General features: G+C 39.4%; 1 protein-coding gene across 1 annotated transcript; it reads left to right on the plus strand.

Moving 5' to 3' along the window:
- Positions 1 to 3,756: 3,756 nt before the first annotated feature.
- LOC107799949 (uncharacterized) lies at positions 3,757 to 4,269 on the plus strand. The gene has a single exon (XM_075247332.1). The coding sequence runs from the start codon at positions 3,757 to 3,759 to the stop codon at positions 4,267 to 4,269; it is 513 nt and encodes a 170-aa protein (XP_075103433.1).
- Positions 4,270 to 26,284: the final 22,015 nt, after the last annotated feature.

Below are 26,284 nucleotides of genomic sequence, written 5' to 3' on the forward strand. Positions count from 1 at the left end.
GAAAGTTGGAAAATAGAAGATTTTGGAAAATCCTACCGATGGATGAATTTTTTATAACGAGGTCGGATTTCGATTCCAGAAATAGGAATATCTCCATTACGTCAATTATGACTTGTGTGCAAAATTTGAAGTCATTCCGGATTGATTTGATACGTTTCGGCGCAAAATATAGAAGTTGGAAGATTTGAAAAACTTATAATTCGATTCGATGCGCGATTCATAATTTCGGCATTGTTTGACATGGTTTATAGCCTCGACTAAGTTCGTATTGTATTTTGGGACATGTTGGTATAATTGGTTGAGGTCCTGGGGGCCTCGGGCGAGTTTCGGATAGTTAAACGGACCAAAATTTTGCTTGAAGGAATTTTGGAATTTTTCCAGTTCTGGTACCATCGCACCTGTGATGGAAATGGTCGCAGGTGCGCGACCGCAAAATCGACAAAATGGTCGCAAATGCGGCCTGGAGCGAGAAGGGCAAAGGTCGCAGGTGCGAAGCATTTTTCCGCACATGCGTGAGCACAGAAGCTCTTCCGCAGGTGCGAGGGAAGTGGTCTGGGCATCGCAGAAGCGAGAATTTTCTCGCACAAGCGAGCTCGCAGGTGCGACTAAAATGTCCGCAGGTGTAAAACTGGGCAGAAACATAAGGATTGAACTTGGTCATTTTTGGCATTTCGTTTTGGAATTTTTGGAGCTCGGATTTGGGCGATTCTGGAGGTATTCTTCACAAGCTTGGTTGGGGTAAGTGTTCTATATCCTAAAGTGATTATATTTCATGAATCTATGATTATATTTATCGTTTAATTCGGATTTAAATGGAAGAAATCAAGATTTTTACAAAATTTTCCATAAACGAAAATTTAAGATTTGGAGGTCGTGTCGTTATTGAAATTCGATAAAATTGGTATGATTGAACTTGTATCGGAATGGGTGTTCGGATTTCATGAAAATTATATCGAGTTCCGAGGGGAGGGTCCCGCGTTGACTTTGTTGACTTTTTTGAAATAAAATTTTAAGTCGACATATTGTTATCCGAAATTATTTCCGATAAATTCTAATGAAATTATATAATTAATTTGGTTAGATTTGAGCGGTTCGGAGGTCAATTTAAGCAAGAAGGTGATTTTGGAATATCGGCATAACTTCAAAGAGGTAAGTGTCTTGCTTAACCTCGAGTGTGGGAATTACCCCTTAGGCATTGAGACTTATGTGCCATTTGTGAAATGTGAAAAGCCGTGTACGCGAGGTGACGAGTACGTACTCGGGCTTATACATGCAAAATTCATTGAAATAAAGTCTTAGGCATTATTGCATAGTAAATTGGGAAATTGTGAAAAATTATTAAATCATCTGTTTGCCATGCCTAAATCCTTATTGTTGAATTTGTTTTTATATGATAATTTGATGTGATTGTTACTTAAAATATTTATGAAATTTCGTGAGTATTGTTGGTTTAATATTTCTTGAAAATTAATTCCAATATGAATCTTCTTATGCAAATAATTAATTTAAGCGAGCTTAAGAATAAATGTTAATATAATTATCTAAATTTACATTAATGAAGGTTTTGCTTTATGCTGTGTAATTTCTATCTCTATTGATTATTTTTGGGTATTATATATATTGTGTGGAGTCTTGAGCTATTTGTTGTGAAATTAATTAATTTTATTATATCTTTGGAATTTGGTTGTGGCCATTGGGCAAATTGTGATATGAATTGATTTTATTATATTGCCGTGTTAATTTCTCGTGTAAATTGTTGTGTTGAGTGAGTTACTATTTTGGGGAGATAAGGATGGCATTTCACCGTTGATATTATGTGGGTATAAGGGTGAAATTTTACTGTTGTTGTATTTGTTGGAATATTGTCTGGGCGGAGCGATAAGGGTGGCTATAGGAGCGATAAGGGTGGCAATAGGAGCGATAAGGGTAGCTATTGATATTGTCTGGGCGGAGCGATAAGGGTGGCTATAGGAGTGATAAGGGCGACAATAGGAGCGATAAGGGTGGCTATTGTCAGGGACTATATGTGATGATGTGGGGTTGTGGTGTTGATGATTTTTATGTGATGTTGTGATTTTTCTTGTATTTATTTTTATGCCTCGTGCAATTGGTCTTGTTGATGGTAAATTGATAACAATCTATTTTATGTTGAAATCGAGAACCTGTGGCTATTTTCAAGCGGATTATAAATTAAAATGTGGGTACGAGATGCCGTGAGTAAATAATGATGATATTGGGCCCGTGAATTATCCATGCAGTTGTGATATGAAATGTGGGCACGAGGTGCTATGATAAAATGGTAATGATAATTGGCGCGTGAATTGTCCGTGCAGTTGTGATATGAAATGAGGGCACGAGGTGCCGGAAAAATATGATGATTTAATTATGGGCACGAGGTGCCGTAGAAATATGAAAAAGGGCCGAGACCCGTATTTTTATGATTATGAAATGAGGTGTCATATGGTGACTTTTTAATTGAAAAAATTACATTCAAAATATTTATTTGGAAGAATTTTTACTTAGAAAGTATTATATGAAAGAATTGTATTTGAAAGATATTTATTTGAGAAAATTATATTTGAAAAGATTTATTGAAAGAATTATATTTAAAAAATAATTATTTGAGAAAATTATATTTGAAAGAGAGTTATGTGGAAGAATTATATGTGAAAGACATTTATTTGAAGGACTTAATTTAATTGGGTGTAATTGTGTTTATTAATTGTTGAGTGATATTAATGGTATTCTTGTTGTCTGTTATGCATATCACTAGTTGTTTTATCCTGCCCTTATTATTATTTGTTTCCTATTATTTTGTATATTATATAGCACAGGTTATTAGACTAGTGAATGTCTTGACTGTACCCCGTCTCTACTCCATTGAGGATAATCTTTATACTTACTTGGTACTGACCGTGGTTTACTCATACTACACTTCTGCACATTTTTGTGTAGAGCCAGGTATTGGAGACATCAGACTTGAGAAGAGTTAAAGCGGGATCGTAAGGATTCAAGGTAGAGCTGCTTGATCGTCGTAGTCCCTTAGAGTCTTTTCATTTCATTGTACTGTTAATTTTAATCAAACAGTATTATATATTTGGTCCTCGTGATCATTCCATATATTCAATTAGAGTTCGTGACTCAGTACTACCAGTATTGGGAGGTTGTACATTCATATTTGTTCCGTTGTTAGTTTTGGTTACTTATTTAATTAAAATAAAAAATGGCTCTAAAAATATAATTGAAATCGGCTTACCTAGTCTTAGAGACTAGGTGCCATCACGACGCCTGTAGTGGAATTTTGGGTCATGATACTATCGAGTCTACTACTCCTACTGGCTCTCTGATGTATCTCCGGTATCACTTGTTTTGCCACTTGATGAACAGTCCTTTGTTGCGTCTTGAAAATCCTGGCATGCCTTTCTTGCCAAATGTGGTAAATACCTCTAGCCAGTGCCATTCTATATATTTCTTGACTAGCCTTTTCCCTTTGGCATGTCTGGTTGCTCATATTATTAGGAGATATAACATAGCTGTAAATATTATGTAATATTATTTTTTGTTTATTTTAGAAAGTTGTATATGTTTAGGAGACTATAGTAGTGGTTGCCTTATTTTCTACGATAGCTTTCTTAGTTAACAAGATATAGGTTTTGTATATATTAATACCAGTTTATTCAACGGAAGGCACAAAACATCATTCTCTCTTAAACTCTTCATGGTATCAGACCCATAATCCAGAAGGAATTGGGTGAGATGACCGGCAATGACAAGAAGAAGGACGGAGACGGAGGCAGTGGATCAGGAGGCAGCAAAACTCCCATGAATGATCCAATATTGCCATATTTCTTGCTTTCAGTAGACCACACAGGAATATGCATAACTCTTGTGGTTTTGAAGGGCGACAATTATGACGAATTAGCTAAGGCCGTGAGAAACACTTTTAGAGCCAAAAAGAAATTGGGTTTTATCGATGGAATGATTACAAAGCCCAAGGAAGAAGGATTTGAACTCGATTATTGGTATGCCGTCAATTCGATGTTGATTGCTTGGGTCTTCAACACCATATATCCTCCACTTCGTTCTACGGTCTCTTACATGAAAACTGTTAAAGAACTATGGGAATACGACTTGAGAGAACGATTCTCAATTGGTAATGATATGAGAATACACCGGTTGAAAACGAACTTGCATCTTGTAAACAAAGAGGACAGACATGTAGGAAAAACTTATTGGTTACACAAAGAATCTGATATGTACATGTGCTGAGTGTAGGTGTGGGGCAACAAAGGAACTGATACAAGAACGCGAAAAAGAAAAAGTACATTAGTTCTTAATGTGACTTAATGATGATGTGTTTGGGACTACACGTTCCAACATATTAAGCATGGAACTCCTACCCACTTTGAATCGAGTTTATGCCATGATTATACAAGAGGAGCGATATCCGAATGTTGCTCGAGCTAAGGAGGAATGTGCAGACATTGTTGCTTTTGCTGTGCAATTCTTGTCTAATGCTCACATCAACTATAATGGCAGAACATCTAATAATTCGGATAAACCAACATGTGATAATTGCGGGAAACTTGGACATAAAAAAAAGATTATTTTCTGTTGATCGGGTATCCTGAATAGTGGGGTACAAGACGAGGAGGAGGAAGCACTACTGGACGTGGTCGTGGTGGACGATCCGAAAACTTTGGTAATTATGGACGTGGTGGCACTGGACGTGGGATTACAGCAGTTGCTAATGTTGCACAAGCAACCGAGTCAAATAGTAAAACATAGGAGATGTTAATGCTTGGACGGGATTATCTAATGACCAGTGGAGTGCACTGGTATCCATGCTTAATTCCCACAATAAGAACCATGATAAATTGTTAGGTAACACTTTTGGAATTCGTTGGATTGTCGACTCGGGGGCATCTCACCATATGAGTGGTAATGCCAAATTATTTATAAATTTATGTGATGTGACATCATATCTAGTAGGCCTTCCAAACGGTTCCACGATTATGGCTTCGAATGCGGGGACTGTTGTATTCGCAAATAATCTGAAATTGCATCATATTCTTTATATACCTCAATTAAAATGCAATTTAATTGAGGTAGTGGTTGCCTTATTTTCTACGATAGCTTTCTTAGTTAACAAGACATAGGTTTTGTATATATTAACACCACTTTATTCAACGGAAGGCACATAACATCATTTTCTCTTAAACTCTTCACATATTACCTCTGTCTGCCAATCACTAGCATCCCTGTTCACACCTCGCCATTACAACAATTTATTCCAAACTTCTCTCGCATAATGACACTTAAACAACAGATGGTCAATGTCCTCGTTTTCTCTCAAACATAGAGGGCATATCATATCCTCTAAGTTTGCTTAGCATGCAATCCTTTCCTTAGTTTGAAGTCTTCTACGTAGTGCCATGAATTTTTTGATTGTTACTTAAATTTTGTTGTATCATATTGCTAAATCTGTCGTTACGTAACAACGACAAAAAGTGCTACTTTATATAACGACCGATTTGGTATAATCGCGTCATTACCTTATTATTTTTCTTTCATCTTGCCCTTTTTTATTATTAAATAATCATATTTTGTCATTTACCCTACATTTTTATATAATAATTCTAACTCGTACCTTACTTATTCTTCGTAATATTGCAAGTTTATTTTTTATATTATTGGTGCATGACATCATGAAACGATGACAAACAACACAATCATTCAAACATTGTATACATCAAAACGATAATACAATACAATACGATACATAGTGAAACAATGCAGAACAACCATCCAAACAGGCTGTAAAATCCCAAGACTAACTTTTTAATTATATGTTCATACACTTTAATATTAAGGTTGCAGTAAAAACAAGAAAGAGCAAGAAAAACTGAAGAAATAAAAGGACAGTTGTGATCTGCTATATATGTCTTCTCCCTTTCTCACGCAAGCACAAGTCCTTTTATTTCCTTTACAACTTAAAACTATTCAATACATGTACATTAATATGTAAGTGTACTGTTCAGATGAAACAAAGATGGGGAACTTGTTGATGAGAAATGGAGTGATGGTGAAGATGGATTACAACCGTGTGATTAAGGAATTAGTTGTTGATTAGGAGTGAAATAAACAATATATATTAAAGATACGTTACCTTAATAAACTCTTACTTTAAGGGATATTTTCCCTTATCATACGTTGGTGAGTAGGATTACGCATAATTTGGTAAATACCGAATTAACGTACTGAAATCGAAGTATTTGGTATTCAATAATTTAATATTTAGTGTGGTATTTGGTTGAAATTCTTAAAAAAATTGGTATTATATATGATATTCGGTATTTAAGAATATAATACCAAAATACCGATACCATACCGAAATATATACTAAATTACACAATACACGTATTATTGATTATAATATAAATATTAAAGTTCTAAATTTTAGTTTTCGCATTTTATTTTTTTTACCTTTATCACCTTTTTTTTTAAACTATACTTGTCTTTCTCCCTTTTCTTTGGTTGCCTACTCACATATCAATCTTTCTCCATCTAGGTTTAGCTTTTCTCGTTTCCATCTTTTTTTCAATATATTATAATATTTATTATTTTCGTATTTGTGAGTACCTTACTTAAGAATATTACAGTCTATAACTTTATGCACTAGTTAATATTTAATCCAAACAAACAGAAGTTACCAGACCGAATAAAACGAAACCGAAAGGAGAAAAGATGAACCATACCGAATTTAATTAGCTATGGTATTGATTTAGCATTTTAAGAAATGAGATACCAAAAATACGAACCAAAATATCTAAATATCGTACTGACTGACGAACACCCCTGCTGCTGAGTGTTGTTAAACACAATTATATTATGTAAATATCTTATTGTATAGGGTAAAATATGTTCATATTTAATGATCGCATGAGGGAGCGACACGCGGAGCCGAAGACAGAAGACAGTCTGGTCTGAAGGAAACGATCTCGAAGAGAATGGTATTCATAAAGGCAAATTAAATTCCTGCCACCCGGTAGCATTTAATGGAGAATATTCTATAACATTAAGTGCACGGTCCTTTACAGAGAATATGGCTTTCACCGCCTATCATTACACATTCTTCAATGGCCCTCATAATTGTCATTAAAGAGGGGCTTAATCCTAGGACCTTTCTCCCTAGGTGCAACTAGAAATAGTGAGCTCTACAATCATTGTAGGGAGACGGATTTTCTAAAAAGCGAATACTACACTCTCTTCAAAAGCTCAATACTATATTATTTTCTTGCTTATTAATACTGTTATTACTACCTCAGGAAGCTCTGCTCCCGGAATCAAAGTTTCTACTGTCTTATCTCGATTTCAATGCTAAGTCTTATATTCTTGTCTAATTTATTTATAATTTTAGGATCAAATTGATTCTCTTGTCTATAAACCATATATAAATTCAACTGTATCATTTTACGGGTAAATAGTTTGGCGCCCACCGTGAGGCTTAGACAATTGTGTAATTGAGTTGATCCTTGCATCTATTACTAACTTGTTTGATTATTTGTTCTTAGTAAAAATCATAGAAAATGGCAGATAACGGTGTCAACATCGCACACAACATTGAGGCCCAAGGAAATCAGCCTCAACACGAAGATTCACTTAGTGATACCGGCAATGAGGGGAACGAGGCCACGCCGGTCCACGACGGGCAATATCCACGACATGTTCGAGAGGTGACTCCTGATGGTGCTGAAGACGAGCACGTCGTTGAAACAATAAGGATCTCAGGAGAGCAACAAAAGGTCATTATAGGCCATCTCACATGATAGGATCAGGCACTGTCACGTGCTTCCAACAACGTGGTGCTTCCAACAACGCTAATGGACGAGGTCCAGTTCCTCCCGGTGCTCCCGTAAATCAAATAGCACAGAGGGTCGACAACAACACCCCGAGGGGCAAGGTCGACTTCGATGGGGTCGGGGGAACGATAGCGGATCCGGTAACAACAACTAGAGCGAACCCTTTAAAATCAAACTCATGCGGTTTATAAGGGAAATAAATGCCCGAATGGATCAAATTCCGGGCGCACCACTAGTTTTAAAAGGACCGGACTCAAAGAAATATACCTAGTTGCCGTTCAAACCAAGCGCGGTACCAGAGTTGATCCTGAAGCGATTCAAAATACGGGACGTGCCGAAGCATGATGGGACTTTAGATCCTCAGGTTCACATCACCACCTATACTACGGCGGTGAAGGGGAATGATCTAGCTCCCCACGAGATTGAGTCAGTCTTACTGAAGAAATTCGGGGAGACCCTTACAAAGGGAGCCCTGACATGGTACTCGCTTTTGCCCGAGCACTCCATAGATTCCTTTGAGATGCTCGCGGACTCTTTCATTAAGGCCCATGCCAGGGCTAGGAAGGTACAGGCCCGAAAGGCCGACATATTCAGGATTGCACAAGGAGAGTCTGAATTGCTGCGGGAGTTCGTGACTAGATTCCAGAAAGAAAAGATGTTTCTACTGGCTGTACCGGATGAATAGGTAGCTGAAGCATTCACTAAAAGTCTAAATCTGAGAAGTTCCGACACTTTCCGAAAATTGAAATAAAGTCTACTCGAGTTCCAGGCAACAACATAGGCAGATGTTCACAATCGGTACAAATCAAAGATAAGAATTGAGGATGATTAGCTCGGTTTCCCGACATCAACCAAGGGTCGGGACCAGAAGAAGAATAAATAGAAGTCAAAAGATGATTTTGACGCAGACCGACGGTCTTCAAGAGGTTGGGTTTTACCCTATGAAAGGGCCGAAGGACGCGGTAGAGGTTTCCGGTCGGCGGATAGATTCACTACCGAAAGGAGAGCTGATCGCGTCCGAAATAACATGTCATTACATGAGAAGGAGATATCGGGTTCCCGAGATTCCTCCTACCCCAGGCTTTCCGAATACAACTTCAACATCAATGTAGTGAAGCTGGTATCAGCTATGAGGAACATTAAGAAAGCAAGGTTCCCTAAGCCGATGAGATCCGATCCCAGTCGGATAGATCCTAACCTATGGTGCGAATATCACAGACTGAAAGTACGAGGGGGGGAGGGGGTGAATTGCCTATTTAAAAATTGTACTGTAAGCAGTTGACTAGTTTACCAATTAGTCGACTAAAAATAAGAACAGGATAATAGTAATGCAGAAATAAAGTGCATGAATTAATGACACTAGGATTTTATACTGGTTCAAATTTAATATGAATCCTACTCCAGTCCCCTTAGGTTGCAAGGGTGTTCTCTTTCAGTGATCGAAGTTTCCTGAGTACAGATTGGTTGATATAGCTTTACACCAACATTTTGATCTCTGTCACTTTTCTCTTCTTGATACAATGCCTCACCAGTGTTTATCTCTTTTTCTTCTCTCACTAATTACACAACGGATCTATAAGAACTACAATGCTTGTTTGGAGTAGAACAGAAAGAGTGAAAATGGTTCGTTCAAAGTATATCTTCTTCAAGTTTGGAACATATGTATATATACACTTCATGAGGCCTTTTTGATTCTTGAATGATGTGAATCTTGAGAGATTACAAACCCAAGGGAGTTGATCATAGATTAATTCTTTTCGAGAATAAGGTCAAGTTTCCGTTGATCTTCCTTGATTTATGATCTTGACGAGCTTTTCATCCACTAGGCATATCTATTCGTTACTTGAGGCATATCCGCTAGATCTTTTTGATATCTGGCTTCAATGATCTTCAATGCATCCTTTTGTGATCTCGTTTCCCTTTGATTTGGGACCTTCTAGTAATATTTTTTTGTAAAACATTTTATAGAATCACTGATTGATTCTTCTTCCGGATCTTCGCTGCTCATTCCTTTTGCATCGCTAATCATTGATTCTTTTCCTTGCGTTGCTTTTAGAGCTCCCGTTAATATATTGTTTCCTTAATCTATTTTTGGCTGGTATTGCTTCTTGATTCCTTTGGTTTCCTTCTTGATCCTGCACCAAATGTGATATATTATTTTATATCCTTGAAACCTATAATTAACAATCTCCCCCTTTTTGATGATGATAAAAATAATATATATAAACAACAGTTGACTTCCCTGTAGTCAACTCCCCCTCAATAGGTACTGCATAGTAAGTCGACTCCCCCTCAACAGGTGCTGCATATACTTCAATCGACTCTCCCTCAACAGGAGTTGCCAATAGTGACTCCCCCTCAACAGGAGTTGCCAATAGTGACTCCCCCTCAATAGGAGTTGCCAATAGTCCTACAATGTACAACTTATTTCTCCCCCTTTTTGACATCAGCAAAAAGGGGATATACATACATAGCAAATAAAGTAGAGGCAAACACATCATAGGCAAACTTTATAGGCATGCAGAGTTTAGCAAAAGTAAAGAAAAGCATCCAGCTACTGGTTATCCAGTCCAAAACAACAAAACAACAAAAATTGTTTTAAACTTCCATAACTAACGATGCAAGAAATAAGTAAGAGTGTTGGAAATCGCCTCCTTCAGACGTTCAAAGTTGGCATTGGCTGAAACTGTGACCCCATCAATTATGTCATGTACTTCTCTGAAAGCCTTGACTGCATTCTCTCCAAGTTTGAGAATTTTAACTCTCATATTTGAAACATCAAACCCAGTCTCCTTGGAGATCGCATGGATGTCCCCAACAGTGGATTGAGTTGCAGCAAAAAGGTCCTTGATGATGGTTAGCTTGTTGTCAATGGCAGTCAGTTTCTCCGTAAGATAGGGATTATTTACACTATGATGGAAAACAGAAGCGTTGATCTTGGAATCAGGCTAAACGTTCTTGACTTCACCTTCCTGTTTCTTCACCCAGGAACCCTTAACACACACATACCCCATACTGGAGAAAGCTCTAGAGTTGTAGAATTTTGAAACAGAGACAAAAGGGTATTATGATATAGGGATATTGTGGGCTTCCAAAATATGGGTGATAGCCATACCATAGGGCAAACTGGTGGGATCATCTACACTCTTAATCATGAAATTTATGACCCAAGAAGATAGTTTAATTTTGAGTTTGGTCACAAAATAGTAGACTAGAAAGGTATCTCGTTGAGAGAAGGTGGAGAATGATCTAGTATAAGGAAGAAGAGTGATTGCAACAATGTGGGCCAGAACTCAGGTTTCAAAACTAACATTACTGAGACCTAACTGGTTAGGAAGGAAATCAGATGGACAATCAGCAATACAATGTTTTGCTTGATCAAAAGAAATTTCAAAATCATTAGGCCAAGTATTCTTGAAAAGCATAGGAAAACCGGAGCACTTACAATGAAAGATTGAGTCAAACATGGCATAATCAAGAACAATGTGTTTACCTAAGACTAGGGATTCCAACTTATTAGTCTTACTAGAGCAAAGATTTGCATAACACATTCTCACTAAAGGTTCATAGACTTTGGGAGGGGGTACAAAGAGGAATTTAGACCATCCTTGAAAAACAAACAGATCATTTACCTTACAATTGAGGGGCCCCATATCGTCAAGATCGACTACTCTGCCATGAGAAATGGGCTGGCTTTTCAGAGCAATAAAGAAATACCTATTTGGGGTATCACAGAAATTGAGGTGGGATTCTAGAGAACTCGAGAGGTATACTTTGGATTTCTTGGGGGTAAGAGATTCATGGGGGTCTTCTATAGGCCTTTTTCCAAGGGCTTTTTCTCCTATTTGGTGAGAATGGTCGGATAGTTCTGCCTGAGAAGAGGCAAACCCTTCTGAGTGGTCAGACCCTAGGTCTACTTGTTCTGGGAGCTGAGAAGAGGGTTTTCCCTTGGAATGAGTACTTTTTCTTGTGGAGGCAGATGGATTCTTAGAGTGTTTAGCCATGGAAAAGTTTTGTGAAGGAGTTTGAAGGATTTTTGAGAAGGGTTTCTGAGTGATGGAAACAATGAAGACAAAGTGCAGGAAAGGAAAGGGTGTCAGTCACGATGATTGATTTCCTTTCTTGAAAGCTGCGATTGATGGGAAAAGAGAGGGAAATCGGAGGCGCTAAATTAATGCGTACTTACACAAAAAAATAAAAAATTAAAAACATCAGGCACACAAGAATTAAAATCAACACATAGGTCCTAATCTTTATGATCAAGAGAAATAATCCCAAGTAGTTTTCTTAGGGAGCAAAATCTATCTTCAAGAAAAGGCTTAGTGAAAATGTCTGCTAATTGATCAGTGGTGCCAACAAATGATAATTCTATATCTCCCTTGAAGACATGATCTCTAATGAAATGATGTTTGATGTCTATATGCTTTGCCCTATAATGATGCACATGATTCTTTGAAAGACATATAGCACTAGAGTTATCACAAAATATTTGAATAGGTTTGAAAAATAGTTCATACTCACCCAACTGATGAGACATTCATAGTAACTGTGCACAGCATTGTCCAAATGCAATATATTCTGCCTCCGTTGTGGACAATGCAACTGAGCCTTGTTTCTTACTGATCCATGATATTAATGCCTTTCCTAGTAATTGACATGTTCCACTAGTGCTTTTTCTGTCTTCCTTATCACCTGTAATATCAGCATATGAAAAACCTTCCAATTTAAAATTGTTAGAGCGTGGATACCATAGTCCATAAGAAATAGTTCCGATGAGATAATGAATTATTCTCTTTACTGCAGTCAGATGCGACTCCTTAGGAGCTGACTTAAACCTGGCACATTTACATACACTAAACATAATATTTGGTCGACTGGCAGTTAAGTAAAGAAAAGAGCTAATCATTCCACGATATTTGGTTTCGTCGACCGGATTTCCCTTTTCATCCTTGTCAAGACTTGTTGACAGGCTCATTGGTGTACCAATTGCTATAGCACTGCTCATACCAAACTTATGAATTAGCTCCTTTGTATATTTCGTCTGGCACATAAACGTTCCTTCTTCAGATTGTTGTATTTGAAGTCCAAGGAAAAACGTAAGCTCTCCCATCATGCTCATTTCAAACTCACTTTGCATAAAACTAGCAAATTCCTCGCACAAAAGAGGGTTAGCACTACCAAAGATAATATCATCAACATAAACTCGAATAATAAGATTACATTCTCATGATCTTTTGATAAATAGTGTAGTATCTACTTTTCCTCTTATAAACCCATGATCAAGTAGAAATGAACTAAGACTTTCGTACCAGGCTCGTGGAGCTTGTTTGAGTCCATACAAAGCTTTAGTCAACTTATACACATGGTAAGGGGAGGTTGTTTAACATATACCTCCTCATCAATAACGATATTTAAAAAGGCACTTTTGACATTTATCTGAAAAAGTCTAAACCGTTTGAAGGATGCGTATGCAAGAAGAATCCGTATAAACTCTAGTCGAGCTATTGTTTCAAAGGTTTCATTGTAGTCAACTCCTTCCTGCTGTGAGTAGCCTTAAGCTATTAATCTGGCTTTATTTCTCACAACCTTTCCATCTTCGTTGAGCTTATTTCTGAAAACCCATTTTGTTCCAATTACAGTAGCATCTGCAGGTTTGGGCAATAGTTTCCAAACTTGGTTCTTATCAAATTGATCGAGTTCTTCCTACATTGCTTGTACCCAGCTAGAGTCTTTTAGGGCTTCCTCAACCTTCTTTGGTCTAATCTGGGAAATGAGTGCTATGTTTGCCTTTTTCTTGAGAGCTCCCTTGGTTTTCATTCCTTCACTTGGATCTCCTATGATAAACTTTTGAGGGTATTCCGGTTCACTTCTCCTTTCATTTGGACGTGTTGCACTCGTATGAGTAGTTGACTCCTTCTGTGATTCTGGTTGACTGTTAACAGGTTCATTAGTTGAGTCTGTGACCCCGTCTAGCCTATCATGAATATATACATAATGAGGGAGAAAATAAAGATAAAATAAAAAGAGTATTAAAGTTATTACAGGCCAATGTCATCAAATCAAAACAAAATAGACCACCCTCTGAATAAGAACAAACATTGTCCTCAATGCTTAGAAAAATCAAAATAAGGGAGGGTAGAGAGTAGAGAAAACTCCCTATGTGGTTTAAGGGTGACCATCAACATCATTACCCTCGGGCTCCTCCAACTGTATCTTATCATCATCTGGCTAGGGAACAATAGGGTTGGCGAGCATCTGAAGCATCTCCTCAGCAGTGATCGACAGATCTGCGGACCGCACAATTTTGTGTGCGGCCGCCCAATTTTGTGTGCGGCCGCACAATTTGAAAACATACGGTAGTGACTTTAGGTTTCTTGCAATTTTTTCACAAATTAGACATGGTATTTGCAAATAAACATGATCAATGGTCTACCCAGTTCCCAATAAACATACATGAAATTACCCACATGGTTTTAAGCACATATGAAGAACATTTGACATTTTTAGGCCTAAAAATAACTAAACTAATCAAGAACAAAAATTAAGAAAAATGGAAAAATTCTAACAAGGATTGAACATACCAGTGATGAAGGAATGTAGGTGAGAATCTAGACTTGATGAATTGATTATGAAGTGTGAATTATTTTGTGATGCACAGTATTTGCTTAAGGCTCAAGAGTTTAGAGAGTGTAAAGTGTGAATAATGTTCAAAAGCCCTATTTATAGTTTGACCAAGTTGGTCACAAAGTGAGCTGAGTGCGGCCGCACAATTTTGAGTGTGGTCCACACTCTTTACCTGGACTTGTGCTGAGATTTTGCGGTCCGCACAATAGTTAGTGCGGCCGCAGATATTTGTGCGGTCCGCACATTTTTGTGTGCGGACGCAGATTGGCCTATTCTCTGCAACTCAAAACTTTAGAGAGTTCACATTTTTGGGTCTCCAGTTGTGCGGCCACACAAAGAATTGTGCGGCCTTAGAGTCTTCTCTGCAGTTGCAATCATAATTGTGTGGTCCGTACTATTTCAACGCTTGGCCAATTTTTCAATCACAATACCTGCAATGCACACTCACTCCTGCAAATCACTTCAAAACTAGTTAGTTTAATACAAAACCTATTTAAAAAGGAAGAAAATAAAAAATAAAAAGAAACATGGGTTGCCTCCCAAGAAGCGCCTGATTTAACGTCGCGGCACGATGCAGGTTACCATCAATCATTTGAAATGGATTAACGCCACAACGTGTCTATCATCAACTTTGCCAAGATAATGTTTAACCCGGTGACCATTGACTCTAAACACTTCATCATTCTTGTTCTTCAAGTCTAGTGCACCAAAGGGTGTTACATACACAACCCCAAATGGACCTCTCCACTTGGACTTCAACTTTCCTGGAAACATCCGCAACCGAGAATTGAACAATAGCACAAGATCACCTTCTTTGAACTCTTTGTTCCGGATACTTGTCTTGGAGGTACTTCATCTTGTCATTGTACAAGGATGAACTTGAATATGCATGGTACCGGAATTCATCAAGCTCATTCAATTGTGCCACCCTTAAATTGGCGGCGACATCCCATTCAAGATTAAGCTTCTTCAATGCCCACATAGCCTTGTGCTCAAGTTCCACCGGTAGGTGACAAGCTTTCCCGAACACTAACCGATACGGAAACATACAAATCAGTGTTTTGTAAGCCGTCCTATAAGCCCAAAGAGCATCATCAAGTTTCTTCCACCAATCCGTCCGGTTGGCATTCACAGTCTTTGACAAAATACTCTTGATCTCCCGGTTGGAGACTTCGACTTGCCCACTTGCTTGAGGATGATAAGGAGTTGACACTTTGTGAGTGACACCATACTTTGTGAGTGAAGTATCAAAATCTTTGTTACAACAGTGCGATCCCCCATCACTAATAATGGCCCTTGGAGTACCAAATCTCGTGAAGATGTTCTTTTTCAAAAATGCCACCACACTTCGAGCTTCATTGTTGGGTAAAGCCACAGCTTCAACCCACTTTGACACATAATCCACAGCTACCAATATGTAAGTGTTCCCACAAGAGCTCACGAATGGACCCATGAAATCAATGCCCCACACATAAAAAATGTCATTCTTCAAGATGGTGGTAATGGGCATCTTATTTTTCTTAGAAATCCCACCGGCCTTTTGACATTCATCACAATGCTTGACAAGATCGCTAGCATCCTTGTAAAGATTAGGCCAATAGAATCCACAACTCAACACTTTTGTTGCCGTTCTAGCTCCACCATGGTGGCCACCATATGGGGAAGAGTGGCAAGCCTCAAGAATTTTCATTTGTTCCTCCTCTGGCACACATCATCGAATCACACCATCTGTTCAAATTTGGAAGAGATACGGCTCATCCCAATAATAGTCAAGGCAATCCCGTTTGAGTTTCTTCCTTTGGTTTGAAGACAACTCATTCAGTACAATACCACTCATAAGATAATTGGCTAAATCGGCGAACTATGGCATCCCGGTCATTGAAATGGCTAGAAGCTGCTCGTCGGGGAAGGAATCATTAATCTCAAGGCCGTCATGTGGCCTCCTTCCTCCTCCAAACAATACAAGTGGTCCGCCACTTGGTTTTCACTACCCTTGCAGTCTTGAATCTCTATATCAAACTCTTGCAATAGAAGCACCCACCACATTAACCTTGCCTTTGAATCCTTTTTGCTCATTAAGTACCGAAGTGCCGCATGATCGGTGTGGACAATCACCTTTGAACCCATCAAATACGGGCGAAACTTCTCCATAGCAAAGACAGTAGGAATGAGCTTTTTTTCGGTCACTGTGTAATTTACTTGGGCATCATTCATGGTCTTACTAGCATAGTAGACCGGATGGAAGATTTTGTTGATACGTTACCCCAAAACTGCTCCGACTGCCACATTACTTGCATCACACATGAGCTCAAAAGGCAAGCTCCAATTCGGTGCGGTGATAATAGGAGTAGTAGTCAACTTGAACTTGAGCAATTCCAATGCCTTCATACAATCCTCGTTGAAATGGAACTTGGCATCCTTTTCCAAAAGTTTACACAAGGGGTTTACCACCTTAGAAAAATCCTTAATGAATCAGCAATAGAACCCCGCATGACCCAAGAAGCTCCTCACTCCCTTCATGGATGTAGGGGGAGGAAGTTTGGAGATCACCTCAATTTTTGCCTTGTCGACCTCAATACCATGATTTAAAATTTTGTGGCCGAGGACTATGCCTTCCTCGACCATGAAGTGGCATTTCTCCCAATTTAAAACCAAGTTTTTTTCCTCACATCTTGCCAAAACCTTGTCCAAGTTGTCCAAGCACTCATCAAAAGAATTCCCCACCACGGAAAAGTTATCCATGAATACCTCAAGAAAATCCTCCAGCATGTCGGTGAATATGGCCATCATACACCGTTGAAAACTCGCTGGTGCATTGCATAACCCAAATGGCATCCGCAAGAATGCGAAAGTACCATAGGGACAAGTGAAATTAGTCTTCTCTTGGTCCTCAGGAGCAATAAGAATTTGATTGTAGCCGGAATATCCATCAAGTAAACAATAAAAAGCTCGTCCGGCTAACCAATCAAGCATTTGATCAAGAAATGGAAGCGGAAAATGATCTTTCTGAGTGACTTTGTTGAGCTTCCTATAGTCTATGAAAACTCTCCACCCGATGACCGTTCTTGTGGGGATCCACTCGTTCTTGTCATTTGTTACCACAGTCATGCCCCCTTTCTTTAGGACACATTGCACCAGAGAGATCTACGAGCTATGGGAAATGGGGTAAACGACCCCGGCATCCAACCATTTTATGATCTCCTTATTCACCACCTCTTGCATTGCTTCATTTAATCTTCTTTGATGTTAAATGGAGGGTTTGACATCCTCCTCCAAAATAATCTTGTGCATACAAAAGGCGGGGCTTATACCCCGAATATCCGCCACTGTCCATCCTATAGCTTTCTTCCTCTTTTGAAGCACCGCCAAAGTAGAATCTACCTGCACGTTAGTCAAGCAAGAGGAAAGAATAATAGGTAAAGTAGAACATGGGCCAAGAAACTCATACCTGAGATGTGAAGGCAATGGCTTTAACTCCAAAGTGGGAGGCTCCTCGATTGAGGGCTTTGTTGGAGGAGTATTCCGTTTCTCAAGATCTAAGGACAATTTTTGGGGTTCATAAGTATACGACCCCATTCCTTGTAATGCATTTACACATTACACAAAGCCTTCCTTCTCATTATCGTCATGATTAAGCAATAAGGCCTCCAAAGTATCATCAACATTCATCATGGCACTAGCATCATCAACAATCACCTCGGTCACTAAGTCCACAGACGAACAAACTTCATTTCTATTCGGTTGCCTCATAGATTTGCATACATGGAAAACCACCTTTTCATCTCCCACCCGAAATGTGAGCTCACCAGCTTCCACATCAATAAGATCCTTCCCCTAGCAAGGAAAGGTCTATCCAAAATAATAGGCACCTCATAGTTCACCTCGCAATCAAGAATCACAAAGTCTGCCGGAAGGATGAACTTATCAATACGAACCAACACATCATCAATAATACCCAATGGTCTCTTCATAGTACGATCCGCCATTTGTAACCTCATATATGTGGGTCTTGGTTGCCCAATTTCCAAAGTTTTGAACACCGAGTAGGGCATCAAGTTGATACTCGCCCCTAGATCACATAGAGCTTTGGAAATATTGGCGCTCCCAATAGTGCAAGGGATTGTAAAAGTGTCGGGATCTTCCAATTTCAGAGCCATTGAGTTCACAATAGCACTCACTTGATGTGTCATCTTGATAGTCTCCCAATTCATTGATCTTTTCTTTGTCGCCAAATCTTTCATGAACTTTGCATAACCGGGCATTTTTTCTAACACCTCAAATAATGGCACATTAATGGATAAGCTCTTCATCATGTCAATAAACTTCTTGAAATGGTTCTCACTATTTTGATTGGCAAGCCTTTGAGGGTATGGAGGAGGAGGCCTTGGCATTGGTGCCTTGGCCTTTGGCACTACCGGTTCCGGTATGTCAAGCACGTGTTCCCTAGAAGGGTTCATTTCTTCTTGGGTCTCATTCACACTTTCATCAATATCAATTCTCACTTCTTCATTAACTTGAACCACATTGCTTGGAATCTCATCTTCTTGAATCATTACATCATCATCTACAATTCTTCTTTGATTTGAGGTGGTTGCATCTCCACCTCTTCCACTCCTTGTTGTTATGGTCATGGCATGTCCCGTGTTGTTTCCACCCTTCAGGTTCACCGCCGTATCACTAGGTAGTGCCCCTTAGGACGAGTGTTTAAAGCTTGCAAAATTTGCCCCAATTGAACTTCCAAATTGCGGATTGAAGTGTTGTGAGAGGCTAATTGAGCATCGGAGTCGGCATTTTTCTCCATCATTTGTTTGAACATATTTTCAATCCATCCCATATCATTATCGGAAGAACTAGAACCTTGAGACGGATAAGGAGGCGGGTTGTTAGGTTGTTGATACATCGGGGGCCTTTGAAAGCCCGGCCCCCGATTCCCTTGGTTATTGTTCCAACCTGATTGGTTGTTGCCTCCCTAATATCCTTGATTGTTGCCACCCCAATTGCCTTAATTATTGTTATTTTTCCAATTACCTTGATTGTTGGTACCACCACTCTAATTACGTTGGTGGTTTTGATTGTTCTAATTTCCTCGATTTCCTTGAGATCGCCATTGTTGTTGATTCCGGACTTGAGAGTTGTTTCTTTGCCCTTGGTAGTTATTCACATATTTCACTTCTTCCTCTTGCTCATTGCATGATTCGTCTTGGTCAAACCTAGTATCATCTTGCACAAATTTATCCACACGGTTTTGCACTTGTTGACCCTTTTTCCTTTACTTGTTCACCATCATATTGACACCTTCCATTGCATTTACTTGCTTAGGATCTTGAACATGTTGAAGTTGAGCTTTGGCCAATTGATTCATTGTAGTGGTCAACTCGGCAATTGCTTGCCTATGATCATGCAATTCTTTGTGTAGGGGAATCACATTTGGATTACCTTGAGGAACATTTGCTCTACTTTTCCATGCCGATGAAGTATCTGCTATTCCATCTAAGATTTCACAAGCTTCGGCATATGATGTTGTCATGAAATTTCCACCGACAAGTTGGTTGACCACGCATTGATTGGTAGTATTGATCCCCTTGTAGAAGATTTATTGAATCATAGCCTCAGTCATGTCATTATTCTGGCACTCTTTCACCGTAGTGTGGTACCTCTCCCATATCTCGTGCAAAGGCTCATTGGATTCTTGTTTGAATGCTAGAATCTCGTCTCTAAGAGTAGCCATATGCCCGAGAGAAAATAACTTGGCAATGAATTGTTTTTCCAATTCATCCAATATATGGATAGAATGGTTTGGCAATCTTTCTAACTAGTCCAAGGCTTTCCCCTGTAGATAGAAGGGAAATAGCCTCAATCTTAGAGCATCCTCAGAGATGTTGGTGTATTTACTCCCCCGGTAAGTGTCCATAAATCCTTTCAAGTGTTTGTACGCATTTTGATTCGGAGCCCCGGTGAAGAATCCCCGTTGCTCAAGCAATGTGAGCATAACATTTATGATTTGAAAGTTGCACGCCCTAATGCGGGGCGGGACTATGGCACTTGCATACCCTTCATTCGGCAACCCCAGATGTGGAGCCACTCTTGGTGGATTTGGGGGTGAAATGGGAATGTTGTCTTGAGGCGGTCGTCCTCGTCTATTTGCTTAAGGCTCAAGAGGAGCCTCCTCAACTGGGTCATCTTCCACGTCCACATCCCCCAAAGGCATGTTTCAGAGAGTGTCATTGTTGAGATCCATTTTTGTACCTACAATCGATTCACAAAAAGGTTAGTAACCCGGAAGGAAAAGAAGACAAATCACACACAAAACCAAATATATAGCTAAATCTATTTTTAGCTCCCCGGCAACGGCGCCAAATATTGTTGTCGCCCAAACTCACACCACTGATTGGGATTGTGAGGCTGTCGATGCAATTATAAATACCCAATGCGAGTCGGGGTGGATTCCACAGAGAGCTTTATGTTGGATTAGATATATACCTAGTCTAAGTATATGACGTTCCCAAGATTACACTTCCACATATTTGGTTGTTTCTTTTCTACTTCTAATTTTTATGCTAATGCTTGTAATTGTAAAGCTAAGGGATAATGTTTTTGGTATTATTGTTTTTCAGGTAATAAAAGATCTAGGGTTGTAACTTCCGCCTAGTTGGATACCTACCGGATTGAGAGCTTTAGGGCATGTTTGGTTGGTCAGGATACAATATAGCAATCACACGCGATTACTCACTCTATACCTCTCTGTAGTTTGAGTGATTTTGCCCAATTTGGCTTTCTCAAGTCCAGATGGGTATCTCACGAAACAAGTGATAAATGCTCAAGCCGAGTCTTACTATTTCTAGATTCAACCCTTTAATTGGGGTTATCAATTTCTCGAGTTCATCCCAATTTCTTGTTAGCCAAGTTTTCCTAGACTTAGTCTTTCTTTCTCAAGTAGAGACTTAGTCAATTAGGCATGAATCAATGTTTACAACCAGAAATTCTTAAATTCAAGCAAGAACTAGGCTAAATATCATATACTCAATCATACAAATGCCCTAAATCAATCACCCATTAGACACCCATACTAAGGTTGGGTCACAACCCTAGCTAAGGGTTTAGCTACTCATAGGAAATGAAGAAATTAAAGAAGAAACTAAGATAAAACTCATAATAGACTATTAAGGGAAGAAAATCTAATGTTAAAATGATAAACTATTACAAAGTTATCCAAAACAGTAAAGAAAAATGGCTATCTATTCTCAGGTATCCAAAACTTAACCTAAAAATGACAAAAAGATCTATTTATACCCAGCTAAAATTATTGGACAAAATTGCCCCTGCGGAGGTTGTGACGCCGCACAATTCTGTGTGCAGTCCGCACTTTGAAGCTGACTTGACAGAGTGGTCTTCTGCGGCCGCATAGATCCGGGGTGCGGCTGCACTTCCTCTGATTGTGCGGACCGCACATTTCTGAGTGCTGCTGCACTCTTGATCTTGGGTTGGACATGGGAAATTTCTGCGGACCGCACATTTATGAGTGCGGCCGCACAATAATAGTGTGGTCTGCACATCTTCAGGTCCCCAAAACAAATCTCTCTGAACCTTGTCTTCTGCGGCCGCACAATAATTGTGTGGTCCGCACTTTGTGAAGGAATTTTGACAGTGGCTCTTCAGAGGCTGCGGCTGCACACAGTATTGTGCGGTTCGCACTTTGGTCCCTTTTGCCTTGTTTTGGTTCTTGTCCAATTTTTACTCTTTCTTAGTTGATTTTAATTTCCTTGGCTCGTTTTCCAATATTCCTACAATAAAGCACATTTCATTAGTTCTCGGAAATACCTTTAAGCATTTTTTAGCTAAAACGTAAGTAAAAGAGAGCAATAAGTAGTCAAAATCCCTACTTATCAAGGAGTAGCGTATCAGTGGTGGCAAGTCTATGAAGAAGGTAGACCAGCCGATGTAATACTACCAACGTGGGCTCAATTTTCGAAAATGTTTCTGAAAGAATTAATTCCCCAGACTCTCCGAGATGCATGGCACACAGAGTTTGAACAGTTGCGTCAGGGCACCATTACAGTGTCAGAATATGCCATCAAGTTAAGTGAGTTAGCCCATCATGCACCTATTTTGGTTCCTACAATCAGAGAGCGAGTCCACAGATTTATTGAGGGGCTAGGTTATGATCTTAAAATATGCATGGCTCGAGAGTTGCAGACTAACATTCCATTTCAGCATGTAGTGGAGATTGCCAGGATGTTAGAACATGTTCGAAGTGAGGAAAGGGAGTCTAAGGAGGCCAAGAGGTCTCGAAATTCTAGAGGATTCGGTGGATTTTACTCTGCAGCTAACACTCATCTTGGCGGAGGCTCGGGCAGTCGGTCAGCCCGGTCCGTAATTCAGAGTACTCGTAGTGCTCCGGTTAATACTTTTAGTGCACCACCGGCTTGGGGTTCTTACAGTGGTTATTCTAGTTATCCGGCACAGACTCAGTATGAGTAGTCGCGCCCGCATAGGGGTTTTTATGAGTGTGGTGATATTAGGCACATCATGAGAGATTGTCCCAGGCTTGGGAGAGGTAGATTTCATCAGAACACTTAGGCTACAAGCTCTGTTCTAGTTAATACTTCACATGCACCTCAAGTTAGGGGTGAAGGACAGGCGAGTAGAGTGCGCCCTAAATGGGGAGGCCTGGCCCGTTTATATAATTGCTATGGTATGGCGGAGGCCGTTACACCAGATGGTCCACAGGTATGATTTAATTTATTTTAGAGGAGCACTATTCTTGTTTTGATTCAATCTCGATTATCGAGGTGAGATCTCCTATCATGCTCCTTATACGTTAAGTTTGTGAATTTGAACTCCACTCACATGTTTATCCCTGTTGGGAGATTTGATGGTTCTAGCCCGTGTCTATTATTTTGTTTTGTACACTATTAAGGGCTATAAGTTCAAAAGTGACTTTCTATTACTCACTACAGTGGGTTTTGATATAAATTCGGATAGTTTGGGTAAAATTGTGAATTTAACACCCTACCGGTATGGGGGCTCATTATGCGTTGTGAAATTGTTGTCGAGATTTATTTAAAAGAAGGAAAAAGAAATGAAAAAAATTTCAGTCGACACGATGTGCATAATACTTGTGATTCAGAGCTGAGGATGGGATCCTCACGTTTTAATGTGAAGTTATATGTTTAAACCGGGCTACGTAACACGGTGGAAGTTATATCGAGATGATATCCATGTGGTTAAATTCATATGTTTTAAATTCTCCCTTGTGAAACTTTTTGCATTATAATACAGATAGGGAGTTATGCTTGCTGGGCTTGTTTGATAATTCATTTGTGTGTTTATCTGCGCATGTTAGTCATAGTTGTGTTGTGCTTATTGTGTTTTAGCCTACGAGGTCTGTGCCTAGATGGCGTTAAATGTGACTCATTAATTCGGGTGAATAATTACGAGGTTTTCATGTTCCTAAAATCGTTGTCAGTAGTGTGAAGGTTTTAAACTAGGCTTGAACTGAGATGAAATTTAATTGTCAGTGCTGAAATTGATTATGGGCAGCCATTGTGGCCAGAGTTATTATTATGGGCCTATGTATGATATGTCCCACTATGTGAATGTGTCGTCCGAGTGTAGGCACGAGTTGCTACAGTCGATTGAGTCTAATACCGTATGTCGATATGAAAAATCAGGTCTTTTTGAAAATGATTGAAGTGTAAAAAATTTGGTTTTAAGGCTTGTAAGTGTAAACATGAGAAATAATCTCAACTGAGATGGTGTTGTCGGACTTATGACGATTGCAATGACGTAGGATCACCCCGCGAATATATGTATAGTAAATGCACTCAGTAAATTGAAGTCCTCGGAATAATTCTTGGCATGTTCGAGTATGAACGTATGTTTAAGATGGGGAGAATGTAACGACCCGACTTGGTACCGATTGTGGTGTACTCATATTAGACTTCTGCACATTTTTGTGCAGATCCAGGTATCGGAGATATCGGACTCGGGCAGAGTTAGTGTGTTGATCGCAAGGATTCAAGGTAGAGCTGCTTGGTCATCGCAGTCCCTTGGAGTCTTTCCATTTTATTATACTGTCAATTATTATCCGAACAGTATTGTATATATGATCCTTGAGATCATTTCATGTATTCAGTTAGAGTTCGTGACTCAGTATTACTGGTCTTGGGAGGTTGTTTGAATATTTCCGTTGTTGGTTTTGATTATTTATAAATAAAAAAATGGCTTGAATTATTATTATGATCAGCTTACTTAGTCTTAGAGACTAAGTGCCATCACGATGCCTGTGGTGGGATTTTGGGTCGTGACACCACGGCTATCGGGTGACACTGGAAATAAGTCCTTAGTTTTCGAGCGGCGACTACGAGGGCTACGACCAATATTTCCAGATGTGGGTAGCGAGTTTCTGCTCCAGTTAAAATTTTACTAATGTAATAAATAGGAGATTGCGTACCTTCGTCCTCACGAACTAAAACGGCACTTACCGCTACCTCAGAGACCGCTAAGTAGATCAACAATTGTTCGCCTTCCTCTTGTTTTTACAGTAATGGAGGACTTGACAAATAACTTTTCAAATCCTTCAAAGCCTGCTGACAATCCATAGTCCTTTCGAAGTTGTTCTTCTTTTTGTGTAGTGAAAAGAAATGATGGCATTTTTCCGAAGATCGGGAGATGAATCTACTCAAATCAACCAGTCTTCCTGTTAACCTTTGAACCTCTTTCATGCTTGATAGCTAGTCCGGGATGTCTTCAATAGCTTTAATTTTATCGGGGTTAACCTCGATCCCTCTTTGTGACACCAGGAATCCTTGGAACTTACCGGAGCTAACCCCGAACGCACACTTCTCGGGGTTAAGCTTCATGTTATGATTTCTTAAGATGTCAAAGGTTTCTTGCAAGTATTTAAGATGATCACCTGTGTTCAAAGACATAACCATCATATCATCTATGTAAACCTCCATAGTTTTCTCTATTTTTTTCTCAAAGATTTTGTTCACGAGCCTCTAATAAGTGGCTCTGGCGTTCTTAAGCCCGAAGGGCATCACATTGTAGCAATATGTGCCAAAGTTTGTTATGAACAAATTTTTTTCCTGATCCTCCGGGTTCATCTTGATTTGGTTGTATCCGGAGTAAGGGTCGAGGAAACTCCTTAACTCGTGCCCAGCCGTCGCATCAATCATTTGATCGATATTTGGCAGTAGGAACAAGTCTTTTGGGCATGCCTTAATTAAATCCTTATAGTCTACGCACATGCGAAATTTATTATTCTTCTTTGGAACTACTACTACGTTAGCTAACCAGTCAGGATACTTTTACCTCTCAGATTTAAACGATATCAAGTAAACGAGTTACCTCTTCTTTGACGAATTTGTTTCTGACCTCGAAAATAGGACATTTTTTCTGTCTTACCGGAGGGATGTTGGGATACAAGCTTAGTTTGTGCATTGCCACTTATGGTGGGATACCTGTCATATCCGCATGCGACCACGTAAAAAAGTCAACATTAAATTTAAGAAATTCGATAAATCCAGACCTGAGCTCAGGGTTTAGTCCTGTCCCCAAGTGGAACTTCCTCTCCAAGAACTTCTCGAACAATGCGACTTGTTCGAGTTCCTCCGCCATAGATTTTCTTGCGTCCGTTTCTTCTGGTACCTAGAATTATCTTGGTACCAGATAGTATTCCGACGACTCCTCCCCTGGTTGACTTCACTCGGCTCGGGAGCAGTCGTCGGCTCCTGTAATTGCTATGCTGCATGCTTCTTCCCTTTGCTATTGGAAAATGAGATTGTATTCATCTC

Source organism: Nicotiana tabacum, chromosome 24, assembly GCF_000715075.1.
Source record: "Nicotiana tabacum cultivar K326 chromosome 24, ASM71507v2, whole genome shotgun sequence".
Taxonomy (NCBI): Eukaryota; Viridiplantae; Streptophyta; class Magnoliopsida; order Solanales; family Solanaceae; genus Nicotiana; species Nicotiana tabacum.